This window comes from Polyodon spathula, chromosome 3 (genome assembly GCF_017654505.1).
Source record: "Polyodon spathula isolate WHYD16114869_AA chromosome 3, ASM1765450v1, whole genome shotgun sequence".
Taxonomy (NCBI): Eukaryota; Metazoa; Chordata; class Actinopteri; order Acipenseriformes; family Polyodontidae; genus Polyodon; species Polyodon spathula.
Genome location: NC_054536.1, coordinates 32,399,619 through 32,417,222, shown reverse-complemented (window position 1 = coordinate 32,417,222; position 17,604 = coordinate 32,399,619). Strand labels below are relative to the sequence as shown.

Genomic DNA, 17,604 nt, shown 5'->3' with positions numbered 1-17,604 from the left:
TAGAAGAAGAACACCACCAGAGATGGCATTTGTACTTCCATTACTTGTCTATGAAGGGCATCGCTTTACCCGTAGGTCTGCATTTTAAAGATGTTTTATGGCAAATGTATGTATTTTGATTTTAATCATGTATCTGTTTACCATTACCACTGTAGCGGTGATCAGAAAGAAAATGTAGTCCTAACCATTGAAACAGAGTAGTCAGGACTATATTTCCCACCATGCACTGCACTAGGTAAATTGAAAGTCGTGAGAATCACCTTGCATTAATAATGAGGGACGTCTGCCCGGAATAAAGCAGGTTGATATATAAAGAGCGGTAGTAATGTCTACGGGTTGTCTATATTAAAACTGAAATCTGAAATATAGACCAGAGGTGTCAACCCTTTCAAGGTACAGTGTTGAACCAAAAATAAACCGAGTGATAGGCAGAGGTATCTAAAAGTCTAGTTAGCGCTCCTATGATTTGTTTGTTTTTTGATTTAGTTTATTTTGATTGAACACCTGTTGTATGGACTTCCTATTTTCACTAGAAGACAGTTGAAAGATCCCAAAATAGTGACAAAGTCACAAAATAACCAACACATTTGTGACAATATATACAGTATACGTGCATGTGTGGGCTACACAAGAGAGGATAATTTCAGGCAGACATTCAAACTAAAAAGGACAGAAAATTCAAGCAGGGCACTCAACGAGTTTATCGTAAATATATGCAGTTACAGTATATCCATGAATACAAAAATCTAATACCATTTTCATACAGAAGTGCAGCTACTGTGCTGTCTCTGAAATGTTTTAACAAGTGTGTAAAATACCCTTTCACAGCATGAAATTGCGCAATCTCTGCCAGTGTAATACCATCATAACCCTTTCACACAGCCAAAGAGATCGCATAAGTACAACTTTGAAACCTGTCAATCAACAGATGGTTCTCATGGCAATTGAAAGTGCAATTTGAAACACTGACAAGACCTACCACTTGCACGCAGTGCTTAATTTGTAAAGAAAGAAGTGCCGGGGCACAGCCAGTGACACTAATATCGACCCTAAGAAGTGCATATTCAAAATCATAACTTGTTTATTTGAGAGAGTATTGTACCTACTTGTGTTAGATGTTTACATCCACGTAATCTACATATACAAAGTAGTAATACGTGCAAAAAAAAAAAAAAATTAAAGGCAACCGCAGGAGAATTAAAAAAAAAAAAAAAAAAGCCTGTATACATGTTTTGTTATGGTTTTGCATTAAATGGTTTAAAATACAAACAAATGAAAAGGCATTCAGAGGCCCTCCAAAAGGACATTGATGAAAAAACACACTCCAAGACGAACATTGGTTTGACCCACGGTCTGCACTATTATCAGCGATGTGTGTGCAACAGACGCCGCTGGTAGATTACAAAAAAATGATTAACTAAACTTAGGTTAGGTAGTTGTTATCTTAGTATGTTTTTTATTCTCTATTAATTAAATTATATTCTTTGAAAAAGGCAAGCGAATCAGATTGATATTAATGTTATTGTTTTGGTTTAATATTATATGCAGGCTAATGATACTGTTGAAGTATGCTACTATATAGTTTCATTAAAAAGTTGCTGTTCTTTGTTGAAATTAATGTTGAGCTTTCATATTTTGTTGTGTACTACTCATTTAATCAAACCAAGTAGTGTAAGAAGCTGCTTGTATCGTTCATGACGTTTTTCAAATCAAGTAAGCTTGTTTGTGTATAAAAAATGACAATGGAGTTGCAGCCAGTGTTATCTTACTTAAAGGCATTCAAGCTGAAATCGTAAAGTAATTTAAAGAAGGCTACAAACGTGGCAGCGGACTGTCTCTCTTTAGCGCACACGCAAGAACTTGCAGACTTAATGCAACTGTTGAGATTTTAAAAAGAACGTATTTTATGAGATTTTTAACTAGAGTTACCGGCGCTATGACTGCACGCCCAGAGGTTCCTGGGCTGTTCCCCGGCACAAATTAAGCACTGCATGCATGCCCCTTACACCTTGTACAGGCAATTCACAGTGACGGTTCTGAACCGTCATAACTCCTCTGTGTGAAAGCACCTTAAGTTACAAAGCTAGTTATTTGTTTTAAAAAGACACCAGACTTGAACTGTATCACTTTGTACACTAAATCAGACAGGTATCTCTATCAAGTGAAACTTGATTAAAGTCAATTATCAAACATGAAATAAGCATATTTGTAAGTATTAGCTACAGAAAAGGGAGTGCTCAGCATACTCTAATATAGAAGAAACCAAGACATGTGAACATACTAATAAAGAGGCCTAAATTCGTACTATATTCAATAGAATTATTTGTCATGTTGCATATCCAGAAGAATGCACTTTGCAATCTTTTTGTATGTTCATAATGTTTAACTTATAAATAACAATATCAATCTCCAACCTTTGCTTTGTACTGTATATATCTTTAATAATGTGTTGGGACTCACGTGAGGATGATGTCATGTCATGAGTGAAAACATAACCATGTCTTTTGGTTTGCAAAATATGATCAGGAAATACTGAAACCAGACACCCAACAAAAACCAGTAAGCTAAACTTAAAGATCTACAAAAAAATATCAGACGAGACAGTCAAGCTATAGTTTATAGTATTTTTTTATTAGAAATATGACACATTCATTTTGTGCTCTAAAAACTGTACAGAAACAAACAGGAAAAAAATAGAACAAAGAATAGAAAATAAAAACAAGAGGGTTCAGACAAATACAACTGATCAAATCAGGAGGGTATGGGGGTACTAAACAGGGAGGGAGGGGGGAGCAGTACATTGACAACGATATTAAAACACACATCGTTACATGAGTTACAGAACACAGTTATAGTCCAGTAACTGAACAGGAAAATTCAGAAAAACCTGAAGCACATTAGAAAGATATTTATAGGCTAAAATTCATTCTGTGTAACTCTTTAATTACAATACTTTACAACAGGGCCACCATGAGCCTTGTGCTTTCAATTAATGTGCAATCAAAACTATGACAATTGTATCACAGTTTTATTTCTTTTTTTTTCTGTCAACTATTCTGAACTTTTTAAAATGCTTTTTTAATATAATACACAACAGAAAATATGCCATTATTATTAAAATTATGAATGCAGTATGCTTGTATATTAAGCAATCAACAGATCAACCCCTTTCATCTGATTCCTGTAAAAGACTTCCAATAATTTTAAATGTCTAAAATACTATTGTGGCTAATGTTTATGCAAAGGTCCTGTTAGTTTTAGGTAATTTCCTCTTTGGAGGTTGCCAAAACCCTAAAAGACTAAACCTAACCACAGGACACATAGGGAACGGCAGTATCACTGAGACATGAACCTGGACGAGGTAGGCAGTGCTTTCATATTCGCATTAACCACCATTGCCATGAACACCCTCACGCTAATAATGCAAGGCAAGGACTGGCCTGGACGAGAGTGAAGAGTGGCGGTGTTATAACAGTCAGCTTATTCTTTTCATTCTTTATCACCCTCTCAAATACCCAATCAAATGGTGCATAAGTAACTGTTTAAACCCTCTCACTGTCAATGACATTGGACTGGCAGCAACCCATGAAGTACTGGCAATTAATACTTTTAATCTAAATACAAGTATGCATACTAATGGATGCACATGCACAAGCAAATGTCAAGGAAATGTTTAGTTTGGCTCTTCTTGTCTTACCCGCAGCATCATTCTGAAAGAAAGTCTGGACTGTCCCAGGTTCATGAACAGTTTGCAAACAAGCCTGTTCATTTTCTGGAAAGTACTGATCTCTCCTTTTCGTGATCTAATTCTTGAGCCACTCCGTCATAATACCGGTCCAGTCCGTCCGTCGATCTATCGCCGTCTAATCTTCTTTCAAGGTGTTTGTCCCATTCATTTTTCTGAGGCAGCCATAAACATTATTTACTCCAATCAGCGAGGGGGTGGGTACAGCGGTCTACTATATGCTGTAGTTGATAACTGATGAAACGGGGCTTAGGTTGCATTACAAACCTTTATAATTCTTTCTTTGACAGTCCCACAATGGCTCCGTCATAATAGAGTACATATCTCAGGCTTTGCTTCCAGTGTAAAGTTTAAAGGCATGTTAGAAATTAGATATTGGTGGCTGAGAGAAAAACAGCAGCTTCAGCTCGCCACAAGCAGTATGTCCAGCTACTATAAACGCAGTTAGAGAAACCCCACAGGGTGCACTGGGTCATCAACGTTCTTGATATGGAGGTTTCACTATACTTATTGTAGACGTCTTCTAGGTGGTGGACAGCCCCAAACTTATTTTAAAAGCTTTGTTCTTTTACGCCATCAACTCAATCTGAAGTAATACAGCTTAGATATATTTAGAATACCCTCAGCAAGTCAACCATTTTAAACATTTGACCACACAAGTTTGTCTTACTATCTTGATGGTGAAAACCACCCAGGTCATACTGTATAGAGAACTAGAGATGTACTTTTCTCTTTTTGTAAGGAACAACTCTTCAGATATAAAAACACTACTTCTTACTTGCACCATGGTTTCGAATGAAACCCAGGTTGTTTATTTTTTTGTTAAACGAGGAAAATCATAAGAACAGAAAATCCCTCCGTGTTGCGGTTAGTCAGACTTCGGTCTGCAGGTCTATGATTTCTTGGCCAACAAGGGGGATGGTGGCTCCAGCTTTCTCCCAATCTACGGACTTCAGTTCCAGGGGGGATGCCTGTAGGGTCTCCAGGTCCTTTCGCACCCATGAAGGGGGGGAGTGCGTCTTGCGGATCCCCTCCCATGCTCGCTTGTTGGGCGTCTGCTGTTTATCCTGTTGCAACAAAACCAACACATGTTATTTGGTGATTTACTTTCACTGTCAGCCACAAACATTTTTTTTTCTGCATAAAAGGTTTATTTAAAGTTGTAATAATGACACTGGAACAGCGCTAACTAAACTGAATGAATTTGGTAGTATACAAAATTGTGAGTTCAATTAGCCCTAGAATAAAAATACTTTTTTTTTTTTTTTCCTCACGCCAACAGATATTTGGTAATTTACTAATTTATGGATTGCTAAATCTGAAAAAAAAAATAAATACATATATTTCAGCCATATTCTCAAAGCTTTTCATTTTAAATTGGTATAGCACCGTGGTTTTCAACCTTTTTTTAAAACTGTACCCCTTGTGTCTGACAGTTTCAGCTGAAGTACCACTTTACAATTTTCGCTTTACTGAATGGTACCACAGTTGCAATAAAAGTCAGTGACTGTTTTAATGCCTACCCCATTACCATTAAAGACTGTATAGTTTTTATCAAGATTACTTGTGACTTCAATGTTGAATTTTACCCACTGAAAATTCATTTTACTCTGTGTTAAAATTAGAGGATAAGTTACTCCCAGACCCAAAACTTTATCTGGGGCGCTGAAGATATGTATCAATTTTTCAGTTGAGAAACGATACACAGGATAATGTTGATTTACTCCATCAAACACTGAAAACAATTCAACCAGCCATTACGAAAAATTACCAAATAATAATCAGAGTGGAAACACGTTTAGTCGAAATCACTCATTCGTACAGGTGGACGATCATTTTGAAACTAGTCACTGTAAACTTTGAGCTGCTAAACAGCAATGAAATATTTATGGACAGTGGTTCAGAGATAATATAAAAGACAGTTACAATAACTAAAATAAAAAAAACATATCTGGTTTTGGTAACTTTACTGAGTATGAATTCTATTCTCTAAAATAAAATAAAAAAATAATAAAAAGCTTTGACAGTGTAGCCCTCTGTGTAACAAGCAGACAATTTTGATATTTAAATGTGCATTTCACTGGCATGGACAAATTGAACGAGATGGGAGGAACTGTACTTAAATAAAAATGTAAGCCACAGTAAACAGTCAGAATGGAAAAGAGTCCCATATTTGAGTTATTTTTCCGGAACATATACTTTTGTTCCCGAGATACTCACACTGAGGTTTGTTTTATCACTTCCCCCAGATGAGACACTCCAGCGCTTCACAGACTTGGGGGAAACAAGAGGAAAAGGTCAGTTAGAAAACATAGGACATATGACTCAAATGAAAATAAAACACTACAATAGAATAACATTACCAATGTACACATACATTAGCACCCAGAAGGTTTATCAGTATTTGTTTGTCGGTAGTGGAATACAATACTACTTTTTACTAATGGTCTCATCACAAATTGCATATATTATTAACAGAAGTCTGTAGCAGATGAGGTTTTGACGTCTCAGATCCTGAACTGTCCACATGACAAAACCTTTCATTATACTGGCTAGGCATCTGGGTTTGGAAACTTTGTGATAAACTTTTTAATTAAAAAAGGTTAGCCAAAAGGTACTCAACTGAGATACAACAGGTTAAGAGAGGTTTGTGAGGTCCTTATCAAACAAATGCACAACAAGGGCAATAGAGTGGAACTGTAATATGGGGCAGTGGCAGCACAAGAGCAGTTAAAATGGTATGAGACGATGGGAACCCATTGTGGTTATCTCCTTGCTTGACGAGTCAAAACAAACATTTAAAAGATAGGGTGCCTTGGACTAGAATCGCATGTGCCATAACTTTCAGGTCAGTAGCCTTAGAACACTGTCCTCTCCCCATATCTTGTGGTCATGAACTTGATCAAGGCAACTCATCATCTGGTAGATGAATGGTCCTTGATACCCTGAGACATTGAGGTGGTTGCCCCATCCTGGTACCAGTGATTACCTTGTTATCTGACTTGAGAATACTCCTGAGTCAAGGATAGGTGTGATACTGTCTGTACTGAAAATCATGCTCCAGTACTTGGCAAACTCGATCCTCAGCATTCGAGAACATGGATATCAGAGCCAGGAATTGTAACAATACAAAGCACTTGGTACTGGAAGATGAGACTGAATGCTGTGATATTATTTAAAGTGCCAAGAATTTACACTGTGACGTCAGTGACAAAGACATGCATTCAAGAAAATATACAGAGCTGTATTATAATATTAATTAGGTCTCTGTTCTATGGCACAAGTCTCTGCATTCATCTACAGCTACAGACATAGAGAAGGAAATGTGATGCCTTTTATTGGACTGACTAAACACAAATTAATCACAAGCTTTCAAGACCTCAAAGGTCTCTCCAGGTGAGGTGAGGTCTTGAAAGCTTGTGATTAATTTTTGTTTAGTTAGCCCAATAAACGGTATCTCCTTCTCTTTGTCTATCATCTCTGGACTAATGTGGCTACCATTTCATCAATCAACGATCTATAACTGTAAAACAGTTATGTATACGTATTAATATTCTCAATCAAACTTCTAGTCAAAATGTTTGGTCAACAGTTTGGTCGACAGTACATTGTTTTATTTTTTTGGTTTTTTTACAAAAAAAAATCTGAAGGAGTATCACTATATACAGAGTAAATTATATAAATTGTATTGGTAGAGTAGATTTGTATTATTAGATTACATTTACCACCCATGCTCCTGTATGATTGTGAGTAAGCTGCATTAACCCTGTTCCTTCACTCCCTGCCTCACCTTGCTATCCCCTGGTGGTGACTCTCTCTCTGCGTGCTGCAGTTTCCTGTTCAAATCCTGAAACATGTCTTGATGTCGTTTTCGTGTGTGCATGATTTTCTAAGGAAATAGAAAACAATATAAAAAAATTGTACCACACTGGCTTTGACCATCATTCATCCTCATACAAGCTACAGAACTACAATATCATTATACTGTATTATATATTCAATTCATTGCCTGGAAACTGAAAAGTATATGGAACAACACCACCTGCTGGACATTAAACACATTACAAAATAGCCGATCTAAATCTTGAGGTGCACAGTAACACTGAGATCCAAATGAGTAAATTGCTAATCAAATCAAAATATGGATAGTTCAGCACATCTCTAATGCATGCTGTGTTGCATAGGTTTGTCAAAGTAAACACAAGGTGCAGCCTTACGTATTTGCTACAAGTAGAAGCTGATGCTTGACAAGTCTTAAAAGTCAGATGTTCCATAGTAAACGTAAGTGCACTAATTAATGATGCAACGCTTTTAACACCAAAATTCTACAGTAAACGTATTCTGGTTGAAATTGTTGCCAATTTTGTTGCCTTGTTTTTAGCTAATGTTAACAGATCCCTGCTTAAGTTCCCCTGTCCCCTGTAGCTTCTGTAGCTGTTGCTAGGCAGTCGTGAACCACTTCCGGGACCATGGCACCAGTAAACTTTAAATGTGTAAACTGAAATCAAATAATGTTACTTAGGTAACACTGAAATTTGGAAAGTAAGCGTAACTTTATGATAAACATAAAGACATACTAAGAAAGAAAAGCATGATATTTTTAACGCTGGACTGCAGTTCAATGTAAAACGTCTACGCTTGACTTTGTGAATGGATGGAGTAACGTCAACAATTGCACTTACCATTAAAAGTACAACCAGGTATCCTTGTTTTGAATTATTTACAGGTTACTGAATAAACAAAGTAACTTGACTTAGATTAATCTGGGGTCAGTACTTAATGGCTACTTGTAATTGGTAGTAATGTTAAACTATTGTAATGTTGGAATGCATTTTTTATTGTTTTGGCCAGGTTACAATATTTGCACTATTCATCATGCAATATGATGAAGTGTTATTTTATTCTGAATACAACAAAAAATATGATTTACTTTGTTGGGTAAAAGTTTCACTGAGCTCTGTATTTGAATTCATTTAACAAAAGGAAAAACCTGAGCCTCAGGAAATAAGAGTATTGAACGAACGAATCTCGTCTTGGACATTGTTTGTACTCTTCGTGAACCCGGCTGGCTCCTCTGAAGAGTGAGCAGGGACTAGAGTTGGGTAATCGAATACACAGGAATTTTGGACCCCATGTATTCGAATAGGAAACCATTCTGATCTCTTCTGATCATTCACAATATATATATTTGATATATTCAGATATTCCAGCACTGCACTTTATACACCCCATCTGTCATTTTGACAGAGCAGAAACACAATTGTGACTTGCACAATTAAAATGCAGTTATACATACTGTTGACCATGTGTTTTATACATGTTTAGCAAAATTCCAGTAAGAATGAAAAAGTATATATTTACCTCAAAATCTAATTCTGCGTACCGAGATTTCCGCCTCTGGAAAGGAGAAAGAAAGTAATACTTGGTTAGAGTCGATTCTGAACTGTGCTATTTGAATGCCAGTGTTATTGATACTTGAATATACTTTACTCAAATTGCTTCACAAGAACATGGACATGTAACAGGCAGCATCTGTGCATTTTGGGGTCCCTGAGGGAATCCACACTACATGGGCATCCCACAGAAAAATAAAAACATTCTACTCCAGTTACCACTCACACCACTCAGATTAGATTTTATCAGCACTTCAAATACCTTAACAACTCACAATACTGGCCCAGTGTTTAGTGTCCAGATCAGATATGCAGGTGAGCAGGGCAGGCAGTAACCACACTATTGGATCTACCAGCCAATACTAAAAAAGCCAAATCCGCAAGCTACCCTGTCCATGTTCTGTGTTACATACTCTGGTACCTAATGCAGGGCATATATATATATATATATATATATATATATATATATATATATATATATATATATATATATATATATACAAAAAACAAATCAATTACATTTAAAAACCTGAAAAGTCTTCATTAGATAAGTATTCACCCCCTTTGCTATGACACTCCTAAATAAGTTCAGGTGCAACCAGTTGCCTTCAAAATTTACACAATAAGTTAAATGGAGTCCATCTGTGTGCAATAAAAGTGGTTCACATGATTTCAGATTAAATACACCTGTCTCTGTAAGGTCCCACAGTTGGGTAGTGCATTCAAAGCAAATATACTACCATGAAGACCAAGGAGCTTTCAAAACAACTCTGGGATAAAGTTGTGGAAAGGCACAGATCAAGGGAGGGGTATAAAAAGATTTCAAAGGCAATGAATATCCCTTGGAGATCAGTCAAGTCCATCATTAAGAACTGTAAGGTATACAGCACCACCCAGTATCTGCTTAGAGCAGACCGTTCTTCCAAACTGAGCAGCCGGGTAAGAAGGGCATTGGTCAGAGAAGCTACCAAGAGGCCAATGACATCTGTGAAAGACCTACAGTGTTCCATGGCTGAGCTGGGAGAAACTGTCCATATGTCAACAATAGCTGATGTACACCACAAATCTGGCCTGTATGGAAGAGTGGCTAGAAGGAAGCCACTTCTGAAAAAAGCCCATGTAAAATTCTGCTTGGAATTTGCAAAAAGGCATGTGGGAGACTCTGAGAAGATGTGGCAAAAGATTCTTTGGACTGATGAAACAAAAGTTGAACTATTTGGCCTAAATGCAAAGTGTTATGTCTGGTGCAAACCCAACACAGCACATCACCCAGGTAACATCATCCCTACTGTGAAGCACGGTGGTGGCAGCATCATGCTATGGGGATGATTTTCTTCAGCAGGGATTTGGAAGCTTGTCAGGGTAGGGGGCAAATTGGATAGAGCTAAATACAGGCAAATCCTTGAGGAAAACCTGCTTCAGTCTGCAAAAAGCCTAAGATTGGGACAGAGACTCACCTTTCAGCAGGACAATGACCCCAGGCACACAGCCAAAGCAACATTGGAATGGCTTATAAACAAGAAAGTCAATGTCCTAGAGTGGCCCAGTCAAAGCCCGGACTTGAATCCAATTGAGAATCTGTGGCAAGACTTGAAGATTGCTGTCCACCAACCACCCCCACCCAACTTTACAGAGCTTGAACAATTTTACCAAGAAGAATGGGCGAATATTGCATAATCCTGATGTGCAAACCTGGTAGAGACTTACCCCAAAAGACTCACAGCTGAAATTGCTGCCAAAGGTGATTCTACCAAGTATTGACTCTGGGGGGGTTAATAGTTATCTAACCAAGACATTTCAGTTTTGTTTTTATTTTTCATTAACACTTGTTTCACAATAAAAATTCTCTTGCCTCTTCAAAGTTTTGAGTAGGTTGTGTAAATCAAAGGAAAAAAAAATCCAATTTAAATGCATCAAGATTTCAGGATGTAAGACAACAAACTGTGAAAGGGGGGTGAATACTTCCTATAGGCACTGTGTGTGTGTGTGTGTGTGTGTGTGTGTGTGTGTGTGTGTGTGTGTGTGTGTGTGTGTGTGTGTCTATCTATCTATCTATCTATCTATCTATCTATCTATCTATCTATCTATATATATATATATAATTTAAAAGCATTTCTTAAACAAGGAGCAATAAATCTTGAGACAGAAAGCCAAGGGCAGCAATATTATTTCTGTGCTTGGGAAAGAGCCAGCTCAGCGCCTTCACTATCTTTACTATCTTCTATCAGTAACAAACTATAAAACCAAACTCATAAATCCATAGCTTTTTAAAAAGAGTGTCATTTTCTCAGTGGTGCAGCTTATTAGTCTTCACTCTGCTGCTCAAATCTTAACCGTGTTGTAATGGTCAAATTGGGTTATCTATGGATGCTCATCCTTGTTCTGGCTGCAATCTGTGACCAGGGTAATTCTGTCCATGGTTTGTGCCTGAGTCATAAATCAGACATATTCTTACACAGTCAAATACAACACAACCTTGGGAGCCATTTACCATCAGAAGCATACATTGGCTGTTCATGGATGACCAAAGTCACATTCCTTTGTTGTCCACGGACTAACAATGTATAACCATGGCTTGTCCATGGTTATAAGAGCAGGGTTCAATTAACTTCAGCTCCAGCTTGGTTATTATCTGGTTCCACGTGAAATCCAACTGTGATAACTATTTACATACATGGGGAAACTAGCAGAGCATATCTGTGTGTGTGTGTGTGTGTGTGTGTGTGTGTGTGTGTGTGTGTTTTATGTCAAACCAAGTTCTTGTAGATAAATTAGTTATATATGATTGTAAAATTAAAATTAATTTACACAACAGGTATGCTAACTTCAGTAACACCAGTGCAAATCCACTGGACAGCTGACCCATTGAACTGATGTTTCATGTAATTGCTGCACTGTATTTGTTTGGCTGCTGCAGCAAGACTTATTACAGAATAGAAAGCTGTGTCACTGTTTCTATTATGTCTTTCTCAGACTTTTTATATGAGGATAGTAAATTATAATTTTCTTCATATACTGCACTTTCCTTTGGCACACAATGTAAGTTGAAACCATTTCATTACGTACGGTTTATGCTGTACTAGATGTACTCTTCACCAAACTTTTCTTAGAATAACATTAGGTGAACCAGTTCATGAAACTAAATTTCTTTCTAAGTCTCTCTTGAATAGATCTCTGCATGTGAATGCCAGCCTAGACATTCAAACTGAGTTTGCATTTGCACTTAGATAATTCATCAACCGACCTGTTCCTATGCAGTAAACAGCTTAAACGTTCAGATGATGAAAAGCTCTGACCCAGAAGCTCATTATTGCAGAAGTAGAAGTTGTCAGCTGCTTTTACTGAGAGCTCTTGCTTCTGCCAGCAAATCAGTTAATTTCTGAAACTGAAGTGCAGATTTCCATTAGAGAGAGACTCTCTGTGCAAACTAAACTCTGCAGGCAGTCCTACACATACTAAATATTCCTACTTATAATCCTGTATGAAAGTTCCACCATTTCCCCTGGCTATTGTCACCTTTAAAACTGAACTCATAGTTCAAGAAATGTAATTGAAATGTTTAATCTAACTCAAAAGACACTTGATCTCAACTTGACTAATTGCCATAAAGACCTTGTCTGCTAATCCACCCCTTGAAAAATATCAGATCATTCAGTGTTAATTAAATAATACTAATTTAAAAAAAAAAAAAACTATCTGAAAGGAACCCCATAAGTAGCCACTATCTTCTGCCTCCTAGTCCCTCAGCTCTAACCACTATGCCAAACTATCTCCTAGTCACTCGGCTCTAACCACTAGACTATTAGACCAAACTGCCTCCTCAGTACTTCAGCTCAAACTACTAGACCACACTTCCTCACAGTCTCTTAACTCCAACCACTAACCACACTGCTTCCCCAATTCCTCAGCTTTTACCACTTGGCCACACTGCCTCTGTTCTTAATTTACTCCTGACAGAATGTAGCACTTTGCATGTTAATTATCGAGAGATTTAAGATTGGTCAAAATGTATTAGATTTTCTACATTGAGTTACACATAAGCTGCTATATTACTTCTGAATGCAGACATGCCCTGGTATATCTGAGTCTGAGCTTTACCAGCCAAGGCCAGAGGGGCAGACAAATACAAAGAGAAGTCCAGAAAATGTAACTCTCAACCTGACCTTTATAGTAAGATACAAATGCAACACAACACACTCAGCTCACTGTGCGTGATAGAATGTGACAGCCACCATGGTGAATGGAACCACAGCAATTTCAGTATTTTAAAATGGATACACTTAACAGGATCTGTGGCTCAATACTTTAATGAGCTGACTGAATGCCTCATGTTAATGGGAGCAGCACTTTTAAATCCAACAAATAATGCATTGGATGCAAGTTGCTCAATTATTGTGGGTCTAGTCTCAGCTGCCATTGGCTCCTCAGCCTCCAGGCTTCACTTTATGTGAATTACACAGCTGATGTTTTATTTACAGCAATCCAAAATGGCGCTCCACTTCATTTAAAAAAATGTAATGGATTGAATTAAATGTACATCAATAGACTACAATGCTATGCCTTATGTTTAATGTTTCAGTGTGCCATCTGGTTACTTTCCTCCAGCACACATTCACTATGGCAGCAACTAGGAGCCAGTGTGGCTCTACTGTATCTTACTGTGTCCATAAGTCTCTGAGTTGTGTGGTTTCCTTAATTCACTAACTACAGTAGGGCACTACAGCCTCCAATTAACTAAATACTATAGCAGATAAACATCTGTTTGTTAACAAAACACATTCAACTCCAGCAAAAGCTTATTAAAACAAATGGGGTTTTTTTGAGTCGCAAAGTATGCTACTTTCTCTATGATATGTGTAGCAATTATTACAAAACTAAACTAGTACTGACTTCCATGAACAGTCTTGGATTTGTTTTGTAAAATGTGACATTTCCCATAGACAACCTTGACCAGTAAAATAGTTAAAAAAATAAACAAGTACTATATGGAAATTAGTCTTACTTCTAAGGAGCTCATGGAGAGGGTGGAGACAGTCTCGCTCTTTGACATAATTCCTGAGTTTCCAGAATCCCCGGCATCACACATGCTGTTGGTCACCTGCGAATCACTGGAGATGCTATGGATGTTCTGGATAGGCGACTCACGTTCTGAGCAGGAGACACTGACACGCTCCGCAGGCAGAGTCTTCAGCCCAAAGCCTGTGCCAGGCTCCCCGCCAGCCGTGTTCAGGTGGATCAGCCTGGTCTGGGGAAGCTGGTCGATGCTGATGCTGTACTCAGCTGGTTCCTTCTTGGGCTTGGCCCGCAACGTTGAGGTGTGGCTGGGCAAAAGCATGTAGCTGCTGCCATCAGGGACAGAGTTCTCTGTCTGAGTCCGGGCTAGGTCTGCGTCCAGCTGTTTGAAGAGTTCTCCGTCACAGATGTAGATGGACTTGGCGGAGGGCAGCTCGCCACCACTCTTGTCTTTTTTCAGTGTCAAGGTGTGTGTGGCGTAGTCGGCCATGTTCTGGAGGTGCAGCTTGGTCATGTTGCTGGGGAGGGTGTTGAAGTTGACCCCCTTCTGGTGGCTGAGCTGCTGAGTTGTCAACTTTTCGTCTACCTGAAGCGAGGACCTCTTGAGAGTGCCTAGGATGGAGTTTGACCAGAATGAGAGGATGTCCTTGTTCAGAACTGGCAAGAGTGAAATACCATGGGCGAGTGGTCAGGACTGCTCCCCCTGCTCACCCCTGCCCTTCTAGGACCTTCTAGGCCTGATTTTCAAAAACTTTTTTTGAACGAAATTTGGGGTAAAGCTGAAGCCTACTTTCAACATAAATCTTAAAATGTAGGTTCTTAGTTAGGCTATGCTGTTTTGTAAACTACTACAATATGTTTTAATTTTAAATTTTAAATTTTAAAAGTTTAAATAGATTATTTTACTACAGCTTATCAAGCATTGGAATTCAGTTTCACTGTAGCTAATACCACATCACTGTATTATTATTGTACAGAATAGAATAAATATTATTGTTTAATGTTAAAAGAGATGTTTCTCATAAAGGGAAATCTAATTATGATTGAGTTGGAGTAAGTAGCTTTGAGAATCTGGCCCAATGTCTTAGCCACATACAGTACAGGGGTTGATGTTTACTGTATTGCTGTTAGTTTGGGGTTTTCAGTAATACATATGTTTAGTTTAAATATGTGTAGTGAAATCTTGTCACTGAGAATGCAAGACGGTAGCCCTGTCGACTGCTAGTTCTAAATACATGATTAGTTCATATAATAGAGAGGATTTAGCTACAGGTTATTTTTATTTATGCTTTATTTATGTTGTTGATATTATGTTTTTAAAGTATGTTTCTTATTACTGTATGTGTGCAGTTATCTGTGAGCATTTTGTTTTTTTATGAATACAATAACATGCGATATTCATGAACTGTTTTAGACTTTCACATCAGTTTCATCAATATCAAACTATTTGAATATGTTTCCTAACATTAATATATATTTTTTTGTTTGTTTATTTGCCTGTGAAAAGGAGAATTTTAAGATTTCTTTATTTTGTTCGACAAGATTGTACCCTCTATACTTATACAACAGCTTAGACATTTTCAGGGAACATGCACATGCTAAAGCTATCAAAATTAAACTTATTAAATTAAGCAAAATAGCTAAAACATACCTAAACATACTTCGAAGACTGTATTTAACCACACCACACCAAATTTGTTTATAAATAGTTTGAGATTTTATAGATACATAAAATGTATTCCGAGCCTAAAATATCTTGCACCTGGTAATCTGTCTTAGTGTATATGCATCCAGTGATACAGTTAATAATTTTATGCCATAAGGGAGTTTTGCCTTAAGCTCTCAATGCTGATTATACACATACAATATGAAGTCATGTTACAGATTAACAATATAAATCGAAAAGTATGAGAATGGAGCCCATCAGGGGCTTTTTAAAATATAATGCTGCTGCTGCTGTGTTCTTCTGTTTTATTTTTAACACAAGAGATAAGTAAAATAAATATAAGCTTACCTGATCTGCACGCAATGTCTACATCTTTTTCGAAATCCGTCTGGAAAAACAAAATTAAGAGCCCCACTGTCATCATATAACTCATCATTTAAAAACTACGCTGCCTCCCAGTCCCTTCACTCTAACCACTAGGCAACAGTGCCTCCCTCTCAGCCCGTCAGCTGTAACCACTACAGCACACTACCCACCACTCCCTCCTAGCTGTCACCAATAGGACACACCCAGTCCCTCAGCTCTCATCAATAGATCACACTTGCTTGCAGCCCTTCATCAGTAAATAAAAGTGCAAACAGGTAGTCATTGCTGATGCTGCTCACTGATGCAGCAGATGGTCCTACCATTAGCTGGGCATGTCCGTTTTGGAAGGATCCCCCAGAGTCTCCATTGACTTCCTCCTGACGGTCCACCACACGGCATTTCACAGCATCCTGCACCTGCCGACAGAGCACTGCAGAATTAGTGTTTATCTATTAAAATCAGTAGTGACACAGTACATGTCTGTGTGCAAGGAAAGCCTCAATGAGCCTTTGACATGATTCTTTAATGATTTTAAACGAAAAATTGTTCCAGTTCTTCTTCAACTCATACCAAAGATTATCAATCGGATTTAGTTCGGGACTTTGACTAGGCCATTCCAGAACGTTGATTGAATTCTTCTTTAACTGTTCTAAAGTAGATTTTCATGTGTGCTTTGGATCGTTGTTGTACTGGAACGTCCAGTTGCGCTTTAAACCAAGTTTTGTAGCGGAGGGTTTCAGATGACTGGCCAATATCTTTTGGTATGCTATGGAATCAATGTGACCATGTATTGGAACACAGTTTCCTGTGCCATTAGAGGAAAAACAGCCCCATAGAAGGATAATACCACCTCCATGCTTGACAGTAGGTATGATGTTCTCACGCAACAAAACCTTTTTCCCCATATTGACTTATTGATAATAACAGCAATCATCCTATCCTTTTACACCCTATGAATGTTCACCTACAATTTAGGATTTTCTAAACTTTTCTAGAATTAGGTTCTGCATTATCATATTAAAATTTCTATCACCCTGCAGACAATACTATTATAGCATCAAAGGGTACAGATACTTTTGAATTTACATTTATGGAGTTTTGCAAAATAAAAAAATAAAAAAATAAATAAAAAATGCTGAAATAAATAATTGTAGATCTATTTCTTGCAACTTTTTTTTTCCTCATCCACAAAAGCAAAACTTTGCTACAAAAGATTTTTCCTACAATTATTTGTTTTAGAAATTATACATTTCCATTGGTATGTAAACGTTTGACTACAGCTATGGTCAAAAGTTTTACATCACCTAGAATTTTAGGATTGAGACAAAATTAAGAAAAGCTATATGATCATAATTTATATCTTTTATTTGACATCATGTAATAAAATATACTACAAAATCATATTGCAAAAGTCTACCAGA

At 37.5% G+C, this 17,604-nt stretch overlaps 1 protein-coding gene across 3 annotated transcripts in view; it reads right to left on the bottom strand.

The window, feature by feature from the left end:
* Positions 1–2,648: 2,648 nt before the first annotated feature.
* The window catches only part of adgrb1a (adhesion G protein-coupled receptor B1a), a 106,932-nt gene continuing 91,976 nt past the window's right edge, over positions 2,649–17,604 (bottom strand). For all 3 annotated transcript variants that reach the window (XM_041245059.1, XM_041245060.1, XM_041245061.1), the window contains 7 exons: positions 16,504–16,599; positions 16,166–16,205; positions 14,141–14,763; positions 9,107–9,142; positions 7,536–7,634; positions 5,966–6,019; positions 2,649–4,812 (listed from right to left, as the gene is read on the bottom strand). In XM_041245059.1, coding sequence (XP_041100993.1) covers positions 4,618–4,812; positions 5,966–6,019; positions 7,536–7,634; positions 9,107–9,142; positions 14,141–14,763; positions 16,166–16,205; positions 16,504–16,599 — 1,143 coding nt within the window. In that variant the 3' untranslated portion in view covers positions 2,649–4,617. The remainder of the gene's footprint in view (positions 4,813–5,965; positions 6,020–7,535; positions 7,635–9,106; positions 9,143–14,140; positions 14,764–16,165; positions 16,206–16,503; positions 16,600–17,604) is intronic.